General features: G+C 43.2%; 2 protein-coding genes across 2 annotated transcripts; both read right to left on the reverse strand.

Annotated features, from left to right (window-relative positions):
- Positions 1–196: 196 nt before the first annotated feature.
- Positions 197–17,428, reverse strand: LOC139469810 (methylmalonyl-CoA epimerase, mitochondrial-like). Its single transcript, XM_071252111.1, has 6 exons — positions 17,318–17,428; positions 17,101–17,145; positions 15,324–15,431; positions 10,382–10,441; positions 9,774–9,860; positions 197–375 (listed from the first exon to the last, which is right to left on the reverse strand). Exons 1-6 carry the CDS (start codon positions 17,363–17,365, stop codon positions 223–225), a joined length of 501 nt encoding a protein of 166 aa, XP_071108212.1. The 5' UTR covers positions 17,366–17,428; the 3' UTR covers positions 197–222.
- Positions 17,429–17,615: 187 nt separating this feature from the next.
- Positions 17,616–19,277, reverse strand: LOC139458090 (uncharacterized PPE family protein PPE21-like). The gene is made up of 3 exons (XM_071239399.1): positions 19,019–19,277; positions 18,644–18,793; positions 17,616–18,283 (listed from the first exon to the last, which is right to left on the reverse strand). Exons 1-3 carry the CDS (start codon positions 19,275–19,277, stop codon positions 17,616–17,618), a joined length of 1,077 nt encoding a protein of 358 aa, XP_071095500.1.
- Positions 19,278–26,526: the final 7,249 nt, after the last annotated feature.

A 26,526-nucleotide genomic window follows, 5' to 3' on the forward strand; every position in this document is an offset into this window, starting at 1 on the left:
ACCAACTCCCCACTCCTCTTAGCTCCGCCAATCAAACCCTGTTCCCTACTCCTCTTTACCCCTCCATCACATCAATCCAACTCATCTCTGATCCCCGCCCCATTCACCACCAACTCCTCTCGGTCCCTCCCACCAACTCCTCTCGGTCCCTCCCACCAACTCCTCTCGGTCCCTCCCACCAACACCTCTCGGTCCCTCCCTGCAACTGCCCCTCCATCCAGCCTATGCTTCTTCCAGTTCCACAAGAACTCCATTACAGTCTTTTGGGTGTAGGAAGACCACAGGCTTTCCATGAGCTCCAATCTTAGCATCTTCTGTCAAACAGCGAATATTTCTTGACTTCAAGTCTTTCATTGCTTCCTTAATATTGTCAACCTGAAAATATCAACATAAACAGTACATGGTGAAAATGTGCCTGTATTACCTGTACAAAAATACACACTGAAGACTTACTTTTGGCTTTAATACAGCAGAAGACCCAGGTTCGATTCCCGACATGGGTACAATGTGTGAAGCCCATTTCTGGTGTCCCCGACCATGATATTGCTGGAATATTGCTAAAAGCTGCATAAAACCATACTCACTCACTCACTCACTCACTCACTTGAATACATCTTGTTAGAATTTTCATATGAAAGGTAGTTTGTTTTAACCAGAATGTCACAGTGACCGATTTGGGACAACCCTTGTCTCAATGACATGACGTGAGTACACATGTCTAGAATCACTTAATTACCATTACTCCAGCCATCCTGAACGAGCTGTGCAACTATGTAACTTCTCCTTAGTACTGTAGTTCATATGAATGACTTAATCCATGTCAAATGACCTTGGATATATACTGTAAATCGTGAAATTAATATGTCTCCAAAAGAATGTGAGCACTAGCCCTTAGCCAAAAATGCAACTCAATATGAATGTGACACCCCCTCTCAAGCATCAGTGGATTTATATCTAAAGAAAATGTCCTCTGTCAGGTTTACAGGAGAATCCTCACCTTAATCCAACCTTACATTAATCCAATCACACACCAAATAGTACCGCTTATTAGCACTGAGTAGAGTACTTCAGCTAAAACAATACGTGCGTGCTGGCTCGTGTCGGCCTTTGACGCAGTCACAAAGAACAAACACACTGTGTTGGGTGGCATCTGTCTGGACTTGCAGGTGTGATCAGTGATGACATAAGTGAGTAGAATTCTTTTTCTTGACCCCATCAGTGACAATTCACAGGTTGTAATTAGTGTTTGAATGACATTGTTTATATACTTGTAACAAGTGCTGATCAATAAACAGTGGTGTGAAATACATAATTGTTTGTTTTCAGTGTATGTCTAAGTTGATATTTCTGCTACCCAAAATGTCTCTTTGTTGATATAAATGCGATGTTTAATGATGTGAGCAATGACCACTCGCATTTTTCGCATTTAATTCATGCTCGCGTTAATTTCAAGATTTCACTTTCGATCCTGTGATACTGAGTCCTTCACACAAGCAGTAGTGGAACAAATGAAAAAGGGAGATCAACTTAGCGGACAGGCAGATTTTGACAAAAACATGGATAGCTTTTGGCCACGAATCATTTTGGTCATAAAGGGAGCAGAGAATGAAAAACGCTGATCTTATAATAACAATGTAGCACCATGAGCATTCACTTGAGTGGAATGACACAATAAAGAGACTTATTATAACAATACTTGGTGCATGTAGACATAAATGTGATGTTGCATTTTTCAATAATAGATTGCACTGGTGCATGTTTTATATAGCTAAATCAAGCCGTGATTTTCGACTCCACCTATTGTTATTTGATTTTTTCGCTGCATGAAGCAATATTTCAACTTTAGGACAGGGGCGGTCAGGTAACCTAGTGCTTAAAGCATTCGCTCATCCCGCCGAAGACCTGGGTTCGATTCCCGACGTGTACATTGTGTGAAGCCTATTTCTGGTGTCCCCCGCCGTGATATTGCTAGAATATTGCTAAAAGTGGAGTAAAACCATACTCACTCACTCAACTTTAGGACAGTGGATTGTAAATAATCAAATTTGGTTAAGCCAATGATGTAATGAGCAATGTCCCACACTGTTGGGATACAATGACACTCAATCAAACAAATCACCAAGCCTGACCACCCCATATATGTTGTGGCCTCACACAACAAGTATAGGTTGCTGGGGACCATCTTCTAACCCAGGGTCCCCACCTATTGCCAACTAGGACTGACAGGAACTGATCCCCACCTATTGCCAACAAGGACTGACAAGAGCTGATCCCCACCTATTGCTAACAAGGACTGACAAGAACTGATCCCCACCTATTGCCAACAAGGACTGACAGGAGCTGATCCCCACCTATTGCCAACAAGGACTGACAAGAGCTGATCCCCACCTATTGCCAACAAGGACTGACAGGAGCTGATCCCCACCTATTGCCAACAAGGACTGACAGGAGCTGATCCCCACCTATTGCCAACAAGGGCTGATCCCCACCTATTGCCAACAAGGACTGACAGGAGCTGATCCCCACCTATTGCCAACAAGGACTGACAAGAGCTGATCCCCACCTATTGCCAACAAGGACTGACAGGAGCTGATCCCCACCTATTGCCAGCAAGTACTGACAAGAGCTGTCATGGAATTCATCCACTGTAGATGCGTGACAGAATGGCTCCCATGTTTTCCCTGTCACATTAATTGGACATGATCCTGCAGGTGCACACATCAGCACAATGTGAAGGTATTGATCAAGATATATAGTCTGGATCAGTCACGATGCAGATACATTTATGGCTATGAGTTCTATGGAAATAGCATATATTGATCTATGTATGCAAATAATGTAGATGGAAAGAAATATGGTGGCTGTGTTTGCTCACCAGAATATGCAAGAGCATATCATAGCAGATTATGACTTGTATTATGACAGAGTATTAAGCTGTATAGAATGATCATTTGAAAACAATTGGTGGCCATCTTGGATTTCGTGTAGCTATCATTTTAACAATTTGGTCCAAGTTGCCCAAACATGAAAATATTTTTGCTTTAGGGCTGAGATGAGTCAAAATTTACTACCCAGGTACCCAACCCCTATTACTCTACCCTCCCCAGCTATCCGCTGTAGGTCTCAAGACATTGGTACAAAATGTCTGATTGGGAATAGTTTGATCATAGCCTTGGCAAAATGTATTTAGATATAAAACAATCTGGTCATGCATTCAATGAAGTTGTTGTGTCTTTTATCAAACATATCAGCTCTTGTCAGTCCTTGTTGGCAATAGGTGGGGATCAGAAGGAATACATTCATAGTCAGAAATAAATGCGAACATTAGTGACTTGTATTGGTGCCATGGAGTTCTCAACAATTGTTGTCATTAAACAATATATCACATGACAAACTACAGGTCTGGGTAGTCCTGTGGGTACCCGCATCCTACTCGGTACCCACCCGACCTGAGTACCCAAGATACCCGTCCCAGCACTACTTTGCTTGTATCATTTCATCAATGTCATAATGTTAAGTTCATCACTAGGTGCTGTCTGTCACTTTAAGGTGAAATCAGGTACAGAGAGGCTGCTGTTGTAATGTGGGAGGACCCTGTTATTATATCTGTCACTTTAATGTGAAATCAGGTACAGAGAGGCTGCTGTTGTAATGTGGGAGGACCCTGTTATTATATCTGTCACTTTAAGGTGAAATCAGGTACAGAGAGGCTGCTGTTGTAATGTGGGAGGACCCTGTTATTATATCTGTCACTTTAAGGTGAAATCAGGTACAGAGAGGCTGCTGTTGTAATGTAGGTGGACCCTGTTATTATATCTGTCACTTTAAGGTGAAATCAGGTACAGAGAGGCTGCTGTTGTAATGTAGGCAGACCCTGTTATTATATCCGTCACTTTAAGGTGAAATCAGGTACAGAGAGGCTGCTGTTGTAATGTAGGTGGACCCTGTTATTATATCTGTCACTTTAAGGTGAAATCAGGTACAGAGAGGCTGCTGTTGTAATGTAGGCAGACCCTGTTATTATATCTGTCACTTTAATGTGAAATCAGGTACAGAGAGGCTGCTGTTGTAATGTGGGAGGACCCTGTTATTATATCCGTCACTTTAAGGTGAAATCAGGTACAGAGAGGCTGCTGTTGTAATGTAGGCAGACCCTGTTATTATATCTGTCACTTTAATGTGAAATCAGGTACAGAGAGGCTGCTGTTGTAATGTGGGAGGACCCTGTTATTATATCTGTCACTTTAAGGTGAAATCAGGTACAGAGAGGCTACTGTTGTAATGTAGGCGGACCCTGTTATTATATCCGTCACTTTAAGGTGAAATCAGGTACAGAGAGGCTGCTGTTGTAATGTGGGAGGACCCTGTTATCATATCTGTCACTTTAAGGTGAAATCAGGTACAGAGAGGCTGCTGTTGTAATGTAGGAGGACCCTGTTATTATATCTGTCACTTTAAGGTGAAATCAGGTACAGAGAGGCTGCTGTTGTAATGTAGGAGGACCCTGTTATTATATCTGGCACTTTAATGTGAAATCAGGTACAGAGAGGCTGCTGTTGTAATGTGGGAGGACCCTGTTATTATATCTGTCACTTTAAGGTGAAATCAGGTACAGAGAGGCTGCTGTTGTAATGTGGGAGGACCCTGTTATTATATCTGTCACTTTAAGGTGAAATCAGGTACAGAGAGGCTGCTGTTGTAATGTAGGCGGACCCTGTTATTATATCTGTCACTTTAAGGTGAAATCAGGTACAGAGAGGCTGCTGTTGTAATGTGGGAGGACCCTGTTATTATATCTGTCACTTTAAGGTGAAATCAGGTACAGAGAGGCTGCTGTTGTAATGTGGGAGGACCCTGTTATTATATCTGTCACTTTAAGGTGAAATCAGGTACAGAGAGGCTGCTGTTGTAATGTGGGAGGACCCTGTTATTATATCTGTCACTTTAAGGTGAAATCAGGTACAGAGAGGCTGCTGTTGTAATGTGGGAGGACCCTGTTATTATATCTGTCACTTTAAGGTGAAATCAGGTACAGAGAGGCTGCTGTTGTAATGTAGGCGGACCCTGTTATTATATCTGTCACTTTAAGGTGAAATCAGGTACAGAGAGGCTGCTGTTGTAATGTGGGAGGACCCTGTTATTATATCTGTCACTTTAAGGTGTAATCAGGTACAGAGAGGCTGCTGTTGTAGTGCAGGAGGACCCTGTTATTATATCTGTCACTTTAAGGTGAAATCAGGTACAGAGAGGCTGCTGTTGTAATGTAGGCGGACCCTGTTATTATATCTGTCACTTTAAGGTGAAATCAGGTACAGAGAGGCTGCTGTTGTAGTGCAGGAGGACCCTGTTATTATATCTGTCACTTTAAGGTGAAATCAGGTACAGAGAGGCTGCTGTTGTAATGTGGGAGGACCCTGTTATTATATCCGTCACTTTAAGGTGAAATCAGGTACAGAGAGGCTGCTGTTGTAATGTAGGTGGACCCTGTTATTATATCTGTCACTTTAATGTGAAATCAGGTACAGAGAGGCTGCTGTTGTAATGTAGGTGGACCCTGTTATTATATCTGTCACTTTAATGTGAAATCAGGTACAGAGAGGCTGCTGTTGTAATGTGGGAGGACCCTGTTATTATATCTGTCACTTTAAGGTGTAATCAGGTACAGAGAGGCTGCTGTTGTAGTGCAGGAGGACCCTGTTATTATATCTGTCACTTTAAGGTGTAATCAGGTACAGAGAGGCTGCTGTTGTAGTGCAGGAGGACCCTGTTATTATATCTGTCACTTTAAGGTGAAATCAGGTACAGAGAGGCTGCTGTTGTAATGTAGGCGGACCCTGTTATTATATCTGTCACTTTAAGGTGAAATCAGGTACAGAGAGGCTGCTGTTGTAATGTGGGAGGACCCTGTTATTATATCTGTCACTTTAAGGTGAAATCAGGTACAGAGAGGCTGCTGTTGTAATGTAGGTGGACCCTGTTATTATATCTGTCACTTTAAGGTGAAATCAGGTACAGAGAGTCTACTGTTGTAATGTAGGCGGACCCTGTTATTATATCTGTCACTTTAAGGTGAAATCAGGTACAGAGAGGCTGCTGTTGTAATGTGGGAGGACCCTGTTATTATATCTGTCACTTTAAGGTGAAATCAGGTACAGAGAGGCTGCTGTTGTAATGTAGGCGGACCCTGTTATTATATCCGTCACTTTAAGGTGAAATCAGGTACAGAGAGGCTGCTGTTGTAATGTAGGTGGACCCTGTTATTATATCTGTCACTTTAAGGTGAAATCAGGTACAGAGAGGCTGCTGTTGTAATGTAGGTGGACCCTGTTATTATATCCGTCACTTTAAGGTGAAATCAGGTACAGAGAGGCTGCTGTTGTAATGTAGGCAGACCCTGTTATTATATCCGTCACTTTAAGGTGAAATCAGGTACAGAGAGGCTGCTGTTGTAATGTAGGCGGACCCTGTTATTATATCTGTCACTTTAAGGTGAAATCAGGTACAGAGAGGCTGCTGTTGTAATGTAGGTGGACCCTGTTATTATATCTGTCACTTTAAGGTGAAATCAGGTACAGAGAGGCTGCTGTTGTAATGTAGGCGGACCCTGTTATTATATCTGTCACTTTAAGGTGAAATCAGGTACAGAGAGGCTGCTGTTGTAATGTAGGCGGACCCTGTTATTATATCTGTCACTTTAAGGTGAAATCAGGTACAGAGAGGCTGCTGTTGTAGTGCAGGAGGACCCTGTTATTATATCTGTCACTTTAATGTGAAATCAGGTACAGAGAGGCTGCTGTTGTAATGTAGGAGGACCCTGTTATTATATCTGTCACTTTAAGGTGAAATCAGGTACAGAGAGGCTGCTGTTGTAATGTGGGAGGACCCTGTTATTATATCTGTCACTTTAAGGTGAAATCAGGTACAGAGAGGCTGCTGTTGTAATGTAGGTGGACCCTGTTATTATATCTGTCACTTTAAGGTGAAATCAGGTACAGAGAGGCTACTGTTGTAATGTAGGCGGACCCTGTTATTATATCTGTCACTTTAAGGTGAAATCAGGTACAGAGAGGCTGCTGTTGTAATGTAGGTGGACCCTGTTATTATATCTGTCACTTTAAGGTGAAATCAGGTACAGAGAGGCTGCTGTTGTAATGTGGGAGGACCCTGTTATTATATCTGTCACTTTAAGGTGAAATCAGGTACAGAGAGGCTGCTGTTGTAGTGCAGGAGGACCCTGTTATTATATCTGTCACTTTAAGGTGAAATCAGGTACAGAGAGGCTGCTGTTGTAATGTAGGCAGACCCTGTTATTATATCTGTCACTTTAAGGTGAAATCAGGTACAGAGAGGCTGCTGTTGTAATGTGGGAGGACCCTGTTATTATATCTGTCACTTTAATGTGAAATCAGGTACAGAGAGGCTGCTGTTGTAATGTAGGTGGACCCTGTTATTATATCTGTCACTTTAAGGTGAAATCAGGTACAGAGAGGCTGCTGTTGTAATGTGGGAGGACCCTGTTATTATATCTGTCACTTTAAGGTGAAATCAGGTACAGAGAGGCTGCTGTTGTAATGTGGGAGGACCCTGTTATTATATCTGTCACTTTAAGGTGAAATCAGGTACAGAGAGGCTGCTGTTGTAATGTGGGAGGACCCTGTTATTATATCTGTCACTTTAAGGTGAAATCAGGTACAGAGAGGCTGCTGTTGTAATGTAGGTGGACCCTGTTATTATATCTGTCACTTTAAGGTGAAATCAGGTACAGAGAGGCTGCTGTTGTAATGTAGGAGGACCCTGTTATTATATCCGTCACTTTAAGGTGAAATCAGGTACAGAGAGGCTGCTGTTGTAATGTAGGCGGACCCTGTTATTATATCTGTCACTTTAAGGTGAAATCAGGTACAGAGAGGCTACTGTTGTAATGTAGGCGGACCCTGTTATTATATCTGTCACTTTAAGGTGAAATCAGGTACAGAGAGGCTGCTGTTGTAATGTAGGCGGACCCTGTTATTATATCTGTCACTTTAAGGTGAAATCAGGTACAGAGAGGCTACTGTTGTAATGTAGGCGGACCCTGTTATTATATCCGTCACTTTAAGGTGAAATCAGGTACAGAGAGGCTGCTGTTGTAATGTAGGCAGACCCTGTTATTATATCTGTCACTTTAAGGTGTAATCAGGTACAGAGAGGCTGCTGTTGTAATGTGGGAGGACCCTGTTATTATATCCGTCACTTTAAGGTGAAATCAGGTACAGAGAGTCTACTGTTGTAATGTAGGCGGACCCTGTTATTATATCCGTCACTTTAAGGTGAAATCAGGTACAGAGAGGCTGCTGTTGTAATGTAGGCGGACCCTGTTATTATATCTGTCACTTTAAGGTGAAATCAGGTACAGAGAGGCTACTGTTGTAATGTAGGCGGACCCTGTTATTATATCTGTCACTTTAAGGTGAAATCAGGTACAGAGAGGCTGCTGTTGTAATGTAGGCGGACCCTGTTATTATATCTGTCACTTTAAGGTGAAATCAGGTACAGAGAGGCTACTGTTGTAATGTAGGCGGACCCTGTTATTATATCCGTCACTTTAAGGTGAAATCAGGTACAGAGAGGCTGCTGTTGTAATGTAGGCAGACCCTGTTATTATATCTGTCACTTTAAGGTGTAATCAGGTACAGAGAGGCTGCTGTTGTAATGTGGGAGGACCCTGTTATTATATCCGTCACTTTAAGGTGAAATCAGGTACAGAGAGTCTACTGTTGTAATGTAGGCGGACCCTGTTATTATATCCGTCACTTTAAGGTGAAATCAGGTACAGAGAGGCTGCTGTTGTAATGTAGGCAGACCCTGTTATTATATCTGTCACTTTAAGGTGTAATCAGGTACAGAGAGGCTGCTGTTGTAATGTGGGAGGACCCTGTTATTATATCCGTCACTTTAAGGTGAAATCAGGTACAGAGAGGCTGCTGTTGTAATGTAGGCGGACCCTGTTATTATATCCGTCACTTTAAGGTGAAATCAGGTACAGAGAGTCTACTGTTGTAATGTAGGCGGACCCTGTTATTATATCCGTCACTTTAAGGTGAAATCAGGTACAGAGAGGCTGCTGTTGTAATGTAGGCAGACCCTGTTATTATATCTGTCACTTTAAGGTGTAATCAGGTACAGAGAGGCTGCTGTTGTAATGTGGGAGGACCCTGTTATTATATCCGTCACTTTAAGGTGAAATCAGGTACAGAGAGTCTACTGTTGTAATGTAGGCGGACCCTGTTATTATATCCGTCACTTTAAGGTGAAATCAGGTACAGAGAGTCTACTGTTGTAATGTAGGCGGACCCTGTTATTATATCCGTCACTTTAAGGTGAAATCAGGTACAGAGAGGCTGCTGTTGTAATGTAGGCAGACCCTGTTATTATATCTGTCACTTTAAGGTGTAATCAGGTACAGAGAGGCTGCTGTTGTAATGTGGGAGGACCCTGTTATTATATCCGTCACTTTAAGGTGAAATCAGGTACAGAGAGGCTGCTGTTGTAATGTAGGCAGACCCTGTTATTATATCTGTCACTTTAAGGTGTAATCAGGTACAGAGAGGCTGCTGTTGTAATGTAGGAGGACCCTGTTATTATATCTGTCACTTTAATGTGAAATCAGGTACAGAGAGGCTGCTGTTGTAATGTAGGCGGACCCTGTTATTATATCCGTCACTTTAAGGTGAAATCAGGTACAGAGAGGCTGCTGTTGTAATGCAGGTGGACCCTGTTATTATATCTGTTACCTCTATACAGATATGATGCATCCCTCCACTCTTGTTCTTGTCCAGGAAGTTCTGTATCGGGCTCTTGTTTCCCAGTGGGTTCAGCAACTGGCAACATGACATACAAGTGCAAGCTTAGCAGTATTAATACCAGACTACTACAGGTACAGAAGCTCACATTCCACGAATGACAATGTGATAAAGTGTTTTGTCTCCAATCAGGGAGCAAGAACTAAAACACAAGGAAATATCTTAATATGTTGTTCTAGATATTTCTCAACAATTTCTACACTGTGGTGAATGTGTTTCAGTTAGCTGAATATATTTAAGACTGAATGAATGAGCCGACATGTAGGTTTAGACATGTCAATACACCTAACTTAGCAAACATATACCCTACTTTGGGCTCATTGTCATAGGATACCTTTGTTCAACATGTCCTTGATACAGAGCGGACACATAAAGCAGCCTGACACAGCTGGCACCATACATGCTTGGTAACCTACTGCAACCTGGAATATCGAAGGAGTCAGTGGTGATATACGTCACTTAATCTGTTATCATTAATAATCTATACAATATGGTCAGTTTTGGACAAACCCTGCGCCATGCAAGGCAAGATGACCTACCTCTATCTTTGTATCCCCAAGTTCCACAAACACGGTGTAGACTCCATGATCGGGCTGTGGCTGTGGCAGAAACAGGTTGTCACAAGATAGATATTCCTGATATTTACTGTACATCAACTTCCTTTAATCATAATAACTGAAAGATTCACTGTCGATTTCTTCTTCTATATTGAAAGGCAAATGAATGTCGGCATGTACAATATTTGGCACATGTTCCCGAGGCAGGGGAGGTAACTGACTGTAAAAGTCCAGTTTCCAACCTTGCCGAACAAGATTTCTGGACAGATTTCCGTTGACTGCAGGATTTGCAAAGTGTGTACCCTCTACTGGGTGTCGACATATATTTTTCAAATTGTTTTATGTTTTTTATGAAGGTGCCCAAATGATTAAGGTGAGACCCGTTTTATCATCTTGATTATGAAACAGATCATCTTGACTGGGCACCGCCATTTTGTTTGAGGGAAATGAGAGGTGGAATCTGATTCCAGCGAGGTTAAGCAAGGGAGGAAGCTGGACTTTTGTTGTCAGTTAACACCCTTGCCTCGGGAAGATTTACCTGGCATAAACATAACGATAAGTCAAAAAGATGTTAAATATACAGGGAAGGGTGGAAATGTATTTTGGTGACACACTGTGCAGTTCAAACAAAACATAAAATTACATGTGCAAAATGTTCCTTAGCTGACGTGGGCTCTCCCATATTTCATAACCAGAAAACATTTGAGTTGCTGCTTCTTTCGTATTGGCTTCTCCATTGCCAACCGAGAAACAATGACTTGTTTGACCACTGATGAAAGGGGAAGGGCAACAGGAATATTCATAACAGGATTGTCAGCTCATGCTGTTGCCAGGCAACCTAACTGTGACCACAAGACATTAAATGGTTGTCAGCAAGAAACTGATCTTATCAGTTATTCCAGATACCATCTCTGCTCAAAACCATTAAAACACCATCTCTCATCACCAGCAGGCATCACACACACCCAGGCATCACGGACAGCCAAGCATCACAGGAAGCCAGGCATCACAGACAGACAGGCATCACAGGCAACCAGGCATCACAGACAGCCAGGCATCACAGACAGCCAGGCATCACGGACAGCCAGGCATCACAGACAGCCAAGCATCACAGACAGCCAGGCATCACGGACAGCCAGGCATCACGGACAGCCAGGCATCACAGACATCACAGACAGCCAAGCATCACAGACAGCCAGGCATCACAGACAGCCAGGCATCACAGACAGCCAGGCATCACAGACAGCCAGGCATCACGGACAGCCAGGCATCACAGACAGCCAGGCATCACAGACAGCCAGGCATCACAGACAGCCAGGCATCACAGACAGCCAGGCATCACGGACAACCAGGCATCACAGACAGCCAGGCATCACAGACAGCCAGGCATCACAGACAGCTAGGCATCACAGACAGCCAGGCATCAACGGACAGCCAGGCATCACAGACAGCCAAGCATCACAGACAGCCAGGCATCACGGACAGCCAGGCATCACGGACAGCCAGGCATCACGGACAGCCAGGCATCACAGACATCACAGACAGCCAAGCATCACAGACAGCCAGACATCACAGACAGCCAGGCATCACAGACATCACAGACAGCCAGGCATCACAGACATCACAGACATCTGTTGCATCACAGACAGCAAGGCATCACAGACAGCAAGGCATCACAGACAGCCAGGCATCACAGACAGCCAGGCATCACAGACAGCAAGGCATCACAGACAGCCAGGCATCACAGACAGCAAGGCATCACAGACAGCAAGGCATCACAGACATCACAGACATCCCGGCATCACAGACAGCATGGCATCACAGACATCACTGATAGCCAGGCATCACAGACAGCCAGGCCTCTCTCAGGACTGGGATCAGTGTGAGAGAGGATTGTGTGCCACTGCTTACTGGCTGCAGGGCTAACTGTCACCCTGAGCAGACTGGCGTGTTTTCTTTTCACCTTCATTTCTTGGACTTGTCATTAGTATTGTTCCTGACCATACTCAACAAATGAAATGTATTCACAAGCAAGAAATGGATTTACTGTGCACTAAACAATGTAAAAGTCATCACTATCACAATAAGGTGACCATTCTTGTTCTCTTGCATTGTGAATATAGTAATAAGAACAATGACTCACATGGTATGCATGAATCACATGGTACAGAGCTCCAGATAACATTTTTAGCAAATGAGTTTCTACTCGAAGGTTTCTTTTTTAATTGGGTTATTACATGTTTCATTGGGTAACCAAAACTTTTTCATTCAACTAATCATCACTCTGTTGGGTTAATCCCCAAATGAGCTAACATTATATAATAATGCTTTTGATGTATATAAGGGTTCTTACTAAAGGCTTGACTCCGAAAAGTAAATTAGCTCGTAATTGTGTTTCGGAAATTAGCTCTGTTGTACGCATGCTGACAAGTTAATTGAAAGTAATTGGGTTTTGAACATTTGGGGGTGGTGGTGGTGGTGGTATTTTACTTAGATACACAGCTTATCTGTAGTTCTGTGGTATGCATGAGTCACATGGTATGCATTTAGTCACATGGTATGCACGAGTCACATGGTATGCATGAGTTACATGGTATGCACAAGAACTCACATGGTATGCATGAGTCACATCGTATGCATGAGTCACATGGTATGCATTTAGTCACACAGTATGCACAAGGACTCACATGGTATGCATGAGTCACATGGTATGCATGAGTCACATGGTATGCATGAGTCACATGGTATGCATGAGTCACATGGTATGCACAAGGACTCACATGGTATGCATGAGTCACATGGTATGCATTTAGTCACATGGTATGCACTTAGTCACATAGTATGCACAAGGACTCACATGGTATGCATGAGTCACATGGTATGCATGAGTCACATGGTATGCATTTAGTCACATGGTATGCACAAGGACTCACATGGTATGCACGAGTCACATGGTATGCACGAGTCACATGGTATGCATGAATCATGTGGTATGCATTTAGTCTCATGGTATGCACGAGTCACATGGTATACATGAGTTACATGGTATGCACGAGTCACATGGTATACATGAGTCACATGGTATGCATGAGCCACATGGTATACACGAGTCACATGGTATGCACGAGTCACATGGTATACATGAGTCACATGGTATGCACGAGTCACATGGTATACATGAGTCACATGGTATGCATGAGTTACATGGTATGCGTGTGTCACATGGTATGCATTCATTCACATGGTATGCATTAAGTCACATGGTATGCACAAGTCATGAATCAGACATGCATGAGTCACATGGTATGCATGAATCACGTGGTATGCATTTAGTCACACGGTATGCATTAAGTCACATGGTATGCATGAATCACATGATATGCATTAAGTCACATGGTATGCATGAATCACGTGGTATGCATTAAGTCACATGGTATGCACGCGTCACATGGTATGCATCAATCACGTGGTATGCATTTAGTCACATGGTATGCACGAGTCACATGGTATGCATGAGTCACATGGTATGCATGAGTCACACGGTATGCACGAGTCACATGGTATGCATGAGTCACATGGTATGCATTTATTCATATGGTATGCATTAAGTCACATGGTATGCACAAGTCACATGGTTTGCATTTAGTCACATGGTATGCACGAGTCACATGGAATTCATTTAGTCACACGGTATTCACGGGGACTCACATGGTATGTATGAGTCACATGGTATACATTTAGTCACATGGTATGCACGAGGACTCATATGGTATGCATAATTATGTGTCGAATCTCTAAAACTAGTTGAATTGTAGCATGCACTTAATGCTTACTTGACATTTCTATTTTCATGTGAAACAATCAAGGTTCAGAATGACCATTTCTAATTTTTTCATTCAGTCATTGTGTTTTGTTTGAAACAAGGGACTGAAAGATAAATAATTAACACATAGAAAATGTATATACTAGTATATACTCACCGCCAAAAGAAACGCAAATGATAGAAACATAGGGAGAAGTATGTACGTGAGGAAGAGATGTTTTCATCGTGTACCACTAAATGACAAATCTAACAATCAGTAAAGTGTTACCACAGAGTGTCCTTATCCGTATCACGATATGCTGCATGTGATTTCCAAACTTTACACAAATGATGCATCTAGAGCATCGGTTCATACAACACACCTGTATGTTCGCTTGTGCATCAAACCAATCAAACATCAAGCATTGTCAAGAATCCCTTTTCGAACTAATATTGTGAATGATAGAACATGCTAGAACATTAACAAACAGCAATCATAGACTGTTCAATATAAGGGACTGGGCCCCGTTCCATGATCGTAGCGCGAAGACTGCCATGGGACTGTTTTAAAGAATGGGAGTTACAATCGTCTTGATGCTATGATCGCTTTGTGGAACAGGGCCTTGGTCATTTATTATAGGAGAGGGGGTCAGGGATGAAAAAATTGAATGTGGGGAGCCAATCTCATCGACTGGGCCCCTACCCTGTAATAATTGACCAGTCTCTAATTTGTATCCAGTTGTAAGCGATTTACTATTAAGGACTCATTTCCCGCCTCAAGAGTTTGCATAAACTCTTGTTACGCTTACAAATATTCAAACGAGGTTCTCCCAGTTTGGGTGGCACTCTGAGTGATAGAGTAAAGCTTAAATCCTAAATTCTGAAAAGTATGGGACAATATCTTCCCAAACAGTTGTTACGTTCTACAAACCAGATGTGCCTGGGCCTTGTGCTTACAGACAACTCTGATTTTACTCCTCGCAATATTACTCCTCCACTGCTGCCCGAGCCATTGTGCAGTCAGCTGACTAAGCTGAGTGAACCTGAATGCTGATTTTGTATGGAAACCACCAAACCCAGGGGCCAAAATATTGCAGCAGAAACATTCGTACTGTCATGTACCTGCTTGTCACTGACTCTTGCTCCCAGCACATCTCGGTACAGGCTGGTGGCTTTCTCCAGATCAGGGACAGCTATGGCGATGTGGTTCACCTTGCCCACTTTCCAGGCCTGCAATTGTACACACCATCACATCACAGGGTTCTATGGCTAACTCTGCAATAGGGATTTATAAAGATTATTCTAAGGTTTGATTTTGATTTTGATACTTCATTTAAAAGAAATGACTGTCACTTTGTAAATTTTTCCAAAATATCTGGAAAATGTGACAAGTGCGTCCATCCCTAGTTGTCTCCCTTGGACCAATGGGTGTTAATAATCATTTTCACTAAACACAGTTCTTATGCAAGTAATAGAGCTATTCCTGTGTATTCATAACAGAAGATACATTGTTGGTGCAAAATATTACTAGTACTACTAGTTCTAGGGCAGAAATAACATATTAGGGCTGGGACGAGTCCAAATTTACTACCCGGGTACCCACCCTCTTATTTCCCGACACTACCCAGGTACCCTCTGTAGGTCTCAATGAATTTAGAAGCATGTATAAAACGATCTGGTGATGCATACTCTGAAGTTGACTTAAGTTTTAGGTCTTTATTCAAACATAAAAGTCAGAAGGAATTTCTGCATAGTCATAAAGAAATGCCAACATTAGTGACTTGTAGTGTAACCATAGAGTTCTAGATAATTTTTGTCAATATAAATATATCACATGACTAACCAGAGCTCCGGGTAGTCCTGTAGGCACCCAGGTCCTTCTCAGTACCCATCCAACCTGAGTGACCCGTCCCAGCCCTATAACATATTGCACATAAACGTTGTTTAGACCACAGACCATATAGATGGCCTAGGCCTATGTGCATATGCCTTTATATGGTATTTAGCAAGTTCGTTTTCTTCGGCATCAGAGAAAAACCTGCTGTTATCATAGGCAGGTGTAAGGCGTATTGAATGGAGGCCTTCAGTCTTAGCCATTTTGACGTTCCTTTGTAGTGTTGCCTTAGATATGTCAAACTGTTTCACAGATACTTTGGCCACATAAAACCATCGAGACAGCATCTTTCATTGTTTCATAAAGTTCTAGATAATTTTAGTCTTTACACAATATTTCACATCAACCCCATGGGCGGATACAGCTTTTTTGAAAAGGGGGGGGGGGGGGGGGGGGGTGCACAATTAAGATCTATTTATTGTCTTTGGTGGTAATAGATACAGAAAAAAAGATTTCTTTCGAAATAAAAAAGGGGGGTGGGCACCCCCCCCGTATCCGCCCATGAACCCTATCTCTTGTAGAAACTTGTCTTATCATAACTACCTAATCAATCAGTGTACATCAACCTTATCTGTTATATAAACATCTATCTATTGTTTTATGTATATATATGATGCTCATACCTAGTTTGTACATCATTTGCTTGATAACGGTGTTAGAATCTACACCGAAACGTCGCCCAATTGTAATAAAGAAGTTGCTCATCGATAACAATTTTGTCTTAGTTACCATTCCAACTTCCAAATGCCACTCAAAGAAGTAATATATTACGTGACTAACCACAGGTCCGGGTAGTCCTGTGGATACCCAGGTCCTTCTCAGTACCCAGCCAACCCAAGTTACCCCTCCCAGCCCTATAACATATTGCACCTAAACGTTGTTGAGACCACAGATCATGTACAGAGCCTGGCCTATGTGTATATGGTCTCTGTTCCGACACATGGCTGCATATCACACGTCTAGATAAAATTGTGTTGCCACACATTACTGTTCCATGTGAAGTACCTGTGAAGATGGGGACGACTTCAGTGTCCTGATGCAAGATCGTGCCTGAAACATAATGGAAACAAAACATAAACAATTACTGCTCCCCGACATTGTAATTGTTCGATGTTTCGTAAAATATTCATCTGTTGTCTTTGGATGGAAAGTGTGATTAACGAATCAACTATCTACTAATGGGACAGGTCAATACAACAATTAACCTATCAGGAACACTTACCACCGATCTGGACACAAGTGACAGGACTCTGGCTGCTGCATGCGACATCGTTACAACTGGGTGCTTACTGGAATATTGTTCTTGTATTTGGAATGGCGAACGTCCTACCGACTCGATGAGTTACGTCCCTTGGAGGGGCTAGTCATTTCGAGTTAAAGATTTTACGAAACTTTTAGCAATAATTGAGCACTATCGGGGAGGGCATGTATTAATTGTGTTTTTGTATTTGTACTTCTGTTGACATGTATGTCCGCTTGTATATCTTTTGAAAGTTACTTATGTTAGCTGAATTACAGATTTATGTTACGTATTTGTTCTTACCCGTACTTATATTACCTGTACTTTTATTACCCGTACTTTTGTTACCCATGTTTCTGTTACCTGTATTTTTGTTACCCGTGCTTTTGTTACCCATGTTTCTATTACCTGTACTTCTGTTACCCATGTCTCTATTACCTGTACTTCTGTTACCTGTATTTCTGTTACCCGTACTTCTGATACCCATGTTTCTGTTACCTGTACTTCTGTTACCCGTACTTCTGTTACCAATGTGTCTGTTACCCGTACTTCTGTTACCCATGTTTCTGTTACCTGTACTTCTGTTACCCGTACTTCTGTTACCCATGTTTCTGTTACCCGTACTTCTGTTACCCATGTTTCTGTTACCTGTACTTCTGTTACCCGTACTTTTGTTACCCATGTTTCTGTTACCTGCACTTCTGTTACACATGTTTCTGTTACCTGTACTTCTGATACCCATGTTTCTGTTACCTGTACTTCTGTTACCCGTACTTCTGTTACCCATGTTTCTGTTACCTGTACTTCTGATACCCATGTTTCTGTTACCTGTACTTCTGTTACCCGTACTTTTGTTACCCATGTTTCTGTTACCCGTACTTCTGTTACCCATGTTTCTGTTACCTGTACTTCTGTTACCCGTACTTTTGTTACCCATGTTTCTGTTACCTGTATTTTTGTTACCCGTGCTTTTGTTACCCATGTTTCTATTACCTGTACTTCTGTTATCCATGTCTCTATTACCTGTACTTCTGTTACCTGTATTTCTGTTACCCGTACTTCTGATACCCATGTTTCTGTTACCTGTACTTCTGTTACCCGTGCTTCTGTTACCCATGTTTCTGTTACCCGTACTTCTGTTACCCATGTTTCTGTTACCTGTACTTCTGTTACCCGTACTTCTGTTACCCATGTTTCTGTTACCCGTACTTCTGTTACCCGTACTTTTGTTACCCATGTTTCTGTTACCTGTACTTCTGTTACACATGTTTCTGTTACCTGTACTTCTGATACCCATGTTTCTGTTACCTGTACTTCTGTTACCCGTACTTCTGTTACCCATGTTTCTGTTACCTGTACTTCTGATACCCATGTTTCTGTTACCTGTACTTCTGTTACCCGTACTTTTGTTACCCATGTTTCTTTTACCCGTACTTCTGTTACCCATGTTTCTGTTACCTGTACTTCTGTTACCCGTACTTTTGTTACCCATGTTTCTGTTACCCGTACTTCTGTTACCCATGTTTCTGTTACCCGTACTTTTGTTACCCATGTTTCTGTAACCTGTATTTTTGTTACCCATGCTTCTGTTACCTGTACTTCTGTTACCCATGTTTATGTTACCTGTACTTCTGTTACCCATGTTTCTGTTACCTGTACTTCTGTTACCCATGTTTCTGTTACCTGTACTTCTGTTACCTGTACTTTTGTTACCTGTATTTCTGTTACCTGTACTTCTGTTACCCATGTTTCTGTTCCCTGTAATTTTGTTACCCATGTTTCTGTTACCTGTACTTCTGTTACCCATGTTTCTGTTACCTGTACTTCTGTTACCCATGTTTCTGTTACCTGTACTTCTGTTACCCATGTTTATGGTACCTGTACTTCCGTTACCTGTACTTTTGTTACCTGTATTCCTGTTACCCGTACTTCTGTTACACATGTTTCTGTTACCTGTAATTTTGTTACCCGTACTTATGTTACCCATGTTTCTGTTACCTGTAATTTTGTTACCCGTACTTCTGTTACACATGTTTCTGTTACCTGTATTTTTGCTACCCGTATTTCCGTCACTCGAGTACTTCTATTGCCCGTTTTTCTCTGGCTTCATTGCGATTGGCTGTCGAATCTATGATTACGTTGATCTTATCCTTAATAGAATGAGCAGGTCCTTGTCTCTGTATGGGACATTAAATACACAATCAATGCCCCAGTGTAATTAATGCTTGCAATATATGCATCTACGACCTCTGCATACAGCTCTATGTAGACACGGGCTTGTTGTGGGTCTGCCTGCCGTGTCTCCACATACTGTCAGCTGTGTAGCAGTGGGTCGGCCTGCCGTGTCTCCACATACTGTCGGCTGTGTAGCAGTGGGTCGACCTGCCGTGTCTCCACATACTGTCGGCTGTGTAGCAGTGGGTCGGCCTGCCGTGTCTCCACATACTGTCGGCTGTGTAGCAGTGGGTCGGCCTGCCGTGTCTCCACATACTGTCGGCTGTGTAGCAGTGGGTCGACCTGCCGTGTCTCCACATACTGTCGGCTGTGTAGCAGTGGGTCGGCCTGCCGTGTCTCCACATACTGTCGGCTGTGTAGCAGTAGGTCGGCCTGCCGTGTCTCCACATACTGTCGGCTGTGTAGCAGTGGGTCGACCTGCCGTGTCTCCACATACTGTCGGCTGTGTAGCAGTGGGTCGGCCTGCCGTGTCTCCACATACTGTCGGCTGTGTAGCAGTGGGTCGACCTGCCGTGTCTCCACATACTGTCGGCTGTGTAGCAGTGGGTCGACCTGCCGTGTCTCCACATACTGTTGGCTGTGTAGCAGTGGGTCGACCTGCCGTGTCTCCACATACTGTCGGCTGTGTAGCAGTGGGTCGACCTGCCGTGTCTCCACATACTGTCGGCTGTGTAGCAGTGGGTCGGCTTGCTGTGTCTTCACACACCGTCGGCTGTGTAGCAGTGGGTCGGCCTGCCGTGTCACCACATACTGTCGGCTGTGTAGCAGTGGGTCGGCCTGTCGTGTCACCACACACCGTCGGCTGTGTAGCAGTGGGTCGGCCTGCCGTGTCTCCACATACTGTCGGCTGTGTAGCACTGGGTCGGCCTGCCGTGTCTCCACATACCGTCGGCTGTGTAGCACTGGGTCGGCCTGCCGTGTCTCCACACACCGTCGGCTGTGTAGCACTGGGTCGACCTGCCGTGTCTCCACACACCGTCGGCTGTGTAGCACTGGGTCGGCCTGCCGTGTCTCCACATACCGTCGGCTGTGTAGCACTGGGTCGGCCTGCCGTGTCTCCACACACTGCCGGCTGTGTAGCAGTGGGTTGGCCTGCCGTGTCTCCACACACCGTCGGCTGTGTAGCAGTGGGTTGGCCTGCCGTGTCTCCACACACCGTCGGCTGTGTAGCAGTGGGTTGGCCTGCCGTGTCTCCACACTGCCGGCTGTGTAGCAGTGGGTTGGCCTGCCGTGTCTCCACATACTGTCGGCTGTGTAGCAGTGGGTTGGCCTGCCGTGTCTCCACACACTGTCGGCTGTGTAGCAGTGGGTCGACCTGCCGTGTCTCCACATACTGTCGGCTGTGTAGCAGTGGGTCGACCTGCCGTGTCTCCACATACTGTCGGCTGTGTAGCAGTGGGTCAGTCTGCCGTGTCTCCACACACTGTCGGCTGTGTAGCAGTGGGTCGGTCTGCCGTGTCACCACACACCGTCGTTGTAGGTGTATCGATCGTGTTTACGCCATGTCGAATACAACACATGTACTTTGTGCGGAGGTAATACTATAAAAGGCCCTTAACTTGTTTATTTAGTATACAATACAATGTACGGTGAATGTGTGAATTGCAATACCATCTTGTTTGCAGTCAGAACTGCATCGTCACATTGACACCAAACGGCTGTGCAGAGGTGTTTACCTTACGCGGACCAGAAACCTACAATATTCGAATCCTAGTTTCGCCATCATTTTCTTTTTAGGTTTGTAAGCATCATCCCCGTGCACGTGGTTTTTTCCAAAGTGCTAATCGTCTAAGACCTGCATCACTTCGGGCGTTTGTCCCAAATGAAGCTGACATGAAGTTATATATAGACAACCATTTCCACAACCATATGAAATCGCTACTAAAAGCAAAGCCTATTGCTCGAATCCATAGATTCGATAAGCATTTATTCGTGAATCACTAACAAATAGACAAAATAATACAGGTCTTCGCGTGGAGGTGGGCGTATCCTGCCCCACCGCTGGCACCCGTCACAAACACACATAAAGGCACGGCAATCGTTCACCCGAAAAACAACATCACGGGAACACACGGTACAAGTCAAAATGGTGAATCGCATCCGGCATAGGGATTTGTGTGATTTGTCACTGAATCGAATAGGAGTTCACGATGCAGCCATACATATCCTGTGAGATCTGACAAACAATCACTCAAAACACAATCGAGGAGTTTGCGATGCAGCCAGACATACCCTGTGAGATCTTACAAACAATCACTCAAAACACAGGCGAGGAGTTTGCGATGCAGCCAAACATACCCTGTGAGATCTGACAAACAATCACTCAAAACACAGGCGAGGAGTTTGCGATGCAGCCAGACATAGCCTGTGAGATCTGACAAACAATCACTCAAAACACAGGCGAGGAGTTTGCGATGCAGCCAGACATACCCTGTGAGATCTTACAAACAATCACTCAAAACACAGGCGAGGAGTTTGCGATGCAGCCAGACATACCCTGTGAGATCTTACAAACAATCACTCAAAACACAGGCGAGGAGTTTGCGATGCAGCCAGACATACCCTGTGAGATCTTACAAACAATCACTCAAAACACAGGCGAGGAGTTTGCGATGCAGCCAGACATACCCTGTGAGATCTAACAAACAATCACTCAAAACACAGGCTAGGAGTTCACGATGCAGCCAGACACACCCTGTGAGATCTGACATATAAGCACTCAAAACACAGACTAGGATTCCACGATACAGCCAGACACAGGCGTGTAGTTCAGGATGTAGCCAGACATACCCTGTGAGATCTTACAAACAATCACTCAAAACACAGGCGAGGAGTTCAGGATGTAGCCAGACATACCCTGTGAGATCTTACAAACAATCACTCAAAACACAGGCGAGTAGTTCAGGATGCTGCCAGACATAGCCTGTGAGATCTGACAAACAATCACTCAAAACACAGGCGAGTAGTTCAGGATGCAGCCAGACATAGCCTGTGAGATCTGACAAACAATCGCTCAAAACACAGGCGAGTAGTTCAGGATGCAGCCAGACATAGCCTGTGAGATCTGACATTTATGCACTCAAAATACAGGGCATCAATACGCGTCATGAACGATGATGATAAAGTGTCAATCGAATACCAATGTCATCAGAAGAACATGGCTACAGTAATATCCTTTTAGTGGGTAATTAAGACAGAACCGTGAGCGACGCACAATAGCTATTTCACCGTATTGATATCTGACAGGGATCTATGACAGAATCAAAACAACTTTTGTTAGCATCTTGGCCAGGAGTTGAGATTTATTGAATGTGAAGCATTAAAGAACAGTTAGACAGTTGAATGAGCGACGTCGTACGTAATCTATTACTGTTAATGTGCGTCCACTCTAACCACCGACAGAAATAGGGTAAATGTCATGTCAATACAGGATTTCCATTGGGATAGCAATAGCAATAGCAACTCTAGGTATGATCGCCCTGGCCGCTTTCACCCGGGTTAGCAATGATCTTCAGCAACATATGCTTGTCGTGAGAGGGGTGCTTGCTGATTTGGTTGATGCATGTCATCGTATCCGAATTGTATAGATCGATGCTCATGATGTCAACAACCACCGTATTGAATGTCTGGTCTAGATTCGATTATTTTCAGACCGCCGTCATATAGTTGGAATATTGCTGAAACAAACATATTTCCGTCACTTATACACACACTACATTTAGAATAATTTAATATAAGTCGTTAAATATAGACACCAGATAAAAGCGACAACCCCCCTTTCCATATTCATAAGAAATCTCTGCCCCAAACAGAGTCGATTGTATATGATTCCGACTATATCATGAGCAGGTGTTTATGAATCACTATTGAATAGGGATGACACAAGGTGTTCGCGAAAAGGTTAGCGCATCCTGTCCCAACGGTGGCAACCGTCACAGGCACTTGCAAAGGCAAGTCAATTGTTCACCTGAAAAGCTGGGGTCGTTGGAACATTGCTCGACAAAAAAAGGAAAGTTGAAGTCATCCCTCTTGTAGTGTAGAGGTGTTATTTGTCACTCTGAATCTTTGTGTACAGATCTAAATATGAAACAGATCACCTGCTCTGGTCTGCAAGACGCACCGCACATTCCACACATCAGTCTTGTGTGTCGATCTGACACTGAGGTCTGACATATGTTCAGTTCTGTAAGACGCACCTCACATTCCACACATCAGTCTTGTGTAGATCTAACACCGCAGTGTGACATATGTTCTGGTCTCCAAGACGCACCTCGCATTCCACACATCAGTCTTATGTAGATCTAACACCGCAGTGTGACATATGTTCTGTTTTGCAAGACGCACCTCGCATTCCACACATCAGTCTTATGTAGATCTGACACCGGAGTCTGACATATGTTCTGTTTTGCAAGACGCACCTCGCATTCCACACATCAGTCTTATGTAGATCTGACACCGGAGTCTGACATATGTTCTGTTTTGCAAGACGCACCTCACATTCAACATATCAGTCTTGTGTGTCGATCTGACACCGGAGTCTGACATATGTTCTGTTCTGCAAGACGCACCTCACATTCTACACATCAGTCTTGTTTGTCGATCTGACACCGGAGTCTGACACATGTTCTGGTTTGCAGGCGGTTTCACTGGTCTCTTGTATTTCTGTTTCAGGTGGGTAAATCAGTGGAAGGAATCGTCTATTTGACCGTTATTGTGGAATTTTATTGATATATCTTCAGATTTAGTTAAACTCCTTGGTCGAATTCTCTTGTTTAGATTTTGCCAATCCGAGTAGAAGAAGAAACAAAAGGGGTTTGGACACAATGGGCGCTCATGGGGATGCCGACGTCTTGCCTAGATGTTTTATCTCCAAAGTTTGCATATATGTTATCGTTTTCCAGCATTTCACACAGTGTTTTCTCAGATAACATTTTCTTTCACTTTTGAAAATTGCCCTGACCCTCTGAAGATACAGATATATAACTACATTCACCAAGTTTAGCCTCATGGATCAAGGAATGAATTTTTTCTCAAGTTTCTTGTGTGGGTTAGAAGTGTACAAAATGGTGACAAATCAAATGTTTTGACATAACTGAACTTAGTTTATATCTGAGATTGCAAATCCTTTGATGTTTTGAGAATCCATACGATACAAATTCCACTAATCTCAAACACTCTCTGTGAGTATGAAGAAAGCCCTTCCTTGGTTGCATTGAAGATATAATCTTTAAGACATGAGTTTAGTACTGGAATGTCTTCAGGTTTTCAGGTCAAAAGTTTATAGTAATGATGCCTGGCAGATTTCGTCATCAGTTAACATATTGGCTAAATGTCATTTACCAAGCGACTAAACATAAGGACTCATTTAATGAGTTGACTTTAACATAATATACAGTCAAATAGATGTTCAGAAGGAAAGTAGATAGTTTGGATAGACAACCATCACATTAACTACCATCTCTCATACGTCACAACATATCACATGACATACTCATTCTTTTCTATAACAGGTCAGTTCTTTATAACAAAATATATTAGTGTTTCTTCTTTCTTAGTTCCACTGTGAAGATACGGATTTAGAATTGGTCTTTAACAAACCATATGCATGCTTGTGAAGATCCAGGTTAGAATTGGTTTTCAGTATCCCATGCTTGTTTTCCCCTCCGTGAAGATCCAGGTTAGAATTGGTCTTCAGCATCCCATGCTTGTTTTCCCCTGCGTGAAGATCCAGGTTAGAATTGGTCTTCAGCAACCCATGCTTGTTTCCCCCTCCGTGAAGATCCAGGTTAGAATTGGTCTTCAGCAACCCATGCTTGTTTCCCCCTCCGTGAAGATCCAGGTTAGACTTGGTCTTCAGCAACCAAGGCTTGTTTCCCCCTCCGTGAAGATCCAGATTAGAATTGGTCTTCAGCATCCCATGCTTGTTTCCCCCTCCGTGAAGATCCAGATTAGAATTGGTCTTCAGCAACCCATGCTTGTTTCCCCCTCCGTGAAGATCCAGGTTAGAATTGGTCTTCAGCTACCAATGCTTGTTTCCCCGTGAAGATCCAGGTTAGAATTCATTGATTGGTCCAGCAAATATACCACCAAATCCCTGTCTCAAAGATTAACCATACTCCTTGATACAATTAAGGAAGAGTTTTCTTTTTATCCACAGAGAGCATTTGCGACAAATGAAATTAATACTATGTGAACTCTCAAACACTTTTTACAATCTCAGAAAAGAACCAGGCAACTGAGTGTGTAACCTTCCAAGAAAGTTGTCATGTCTCTGAAGCCAATGACGTCATTGTTTGAAGAACACAGCTGAAGAGGTGAGGTGAAAGGGGATTTCACGTCACTTCCAAGATTATTGCACTTATATAGCGACTTACATGCACGTGTGTGTGTGGATGCTTGTATGTGAGTGAGTGAGTTTGGTTTTACCCCGCTTTTAGCAATATTCCAGCAATACCACGGCGGTGTTTGAATTTGGTGTGATGCCGATTTTATGGTGCTAGCACACAGAGACCATGCTACCAGTTTAACACACAGGCACAGTATACTGACTCCAAACCGACGAGTCCAGGTTAACAACAAGTACGTCTTTAACGTCTTTAACTGTGACGCGACCGGGGATCGAACCCCGGACCTTCCGCTCTCTGGGTGGACGCTCTACCACTAGACACACTGCTGAAGAACAATGGCCAAGTGTCGCCGGAAGTTGCTCATTACTTCTGGGATTAGGAAAACATTAATTGTCGCTTTGCGATCACGCTTGACGATTTTTGTTTTGCAATTTCACCTCCCGGCACGCAACATCAAAGAGGCGGGTATCATGTTATCACAGTGTTAATTTAATCCTGGTATGACACAATGTAGCTATATTCATAAAATGTTTATTGTATGTCGATGCTTATGTTTTTATTCTATATTATTAATTATATTCAAAATTTATTCAATATTGTTTACATTGA

The sequence above is a fragment of the Haliotis cracherodii genome, unplaced genomic scaffold (genome assembly GCF_022045235.1).
Source record: "Haliotis cracherodii isolate W230 unplaced genomic scaffold, xgHalCrac1.p SCAF_1, whole genome shotgun sequence".
Lineage (NCBI taxonomy): Eukaryota > Metazoa > Mollusca > Gastropoda > Lepetellida > Haliotidae > Haliotis > Haliotis cracherodii.

Bases quoted from the DNA above. Each gene is read 5' to 3' on its own strand.
- LOC139469810 (XM_071252111.1), bottom strand. From the start codon at position 17,365: ATGTCGCATGCAGCAGCCAGAGTCCTGTCACTTGTGTCCAGATCGGTG. The intron at 15,432-17,100 runs GTACTTCACATG...GTACAATTGCAG, and splicing joins AGTCGTCCCCATCTTCACAG to GCCTGGAAAGTGGGCAAGGT. The intron at 376-9,773 runs GTAACAGATATA...TGATATTTTCAG, and splicing joins TGCATCATATCTGTATAGAG to GTTGACAATATTAAGGAAGC.
- LOC139458090 (XM_071239399.1), bottom strand. From the start codon at position 19,277: ATGTGTAACAGAAGTACGGGTAACAGGAATACAGGTAACAAAAGTACA. The intron at 18,794-19,018 runs GTAACAGAAACA...ACAGAAGTACAG, and splicing joins TACAGGTAACAGAAGTACAG to GTAACAGAAACATGGGTAAC. The intron at 18,284-18,643 runs GTAACAGAAACA...ACAAAAATACAG, and splicing joins TACGGGTAACAGAAGTACAG to GTAACAGAAACATGGGTAAC.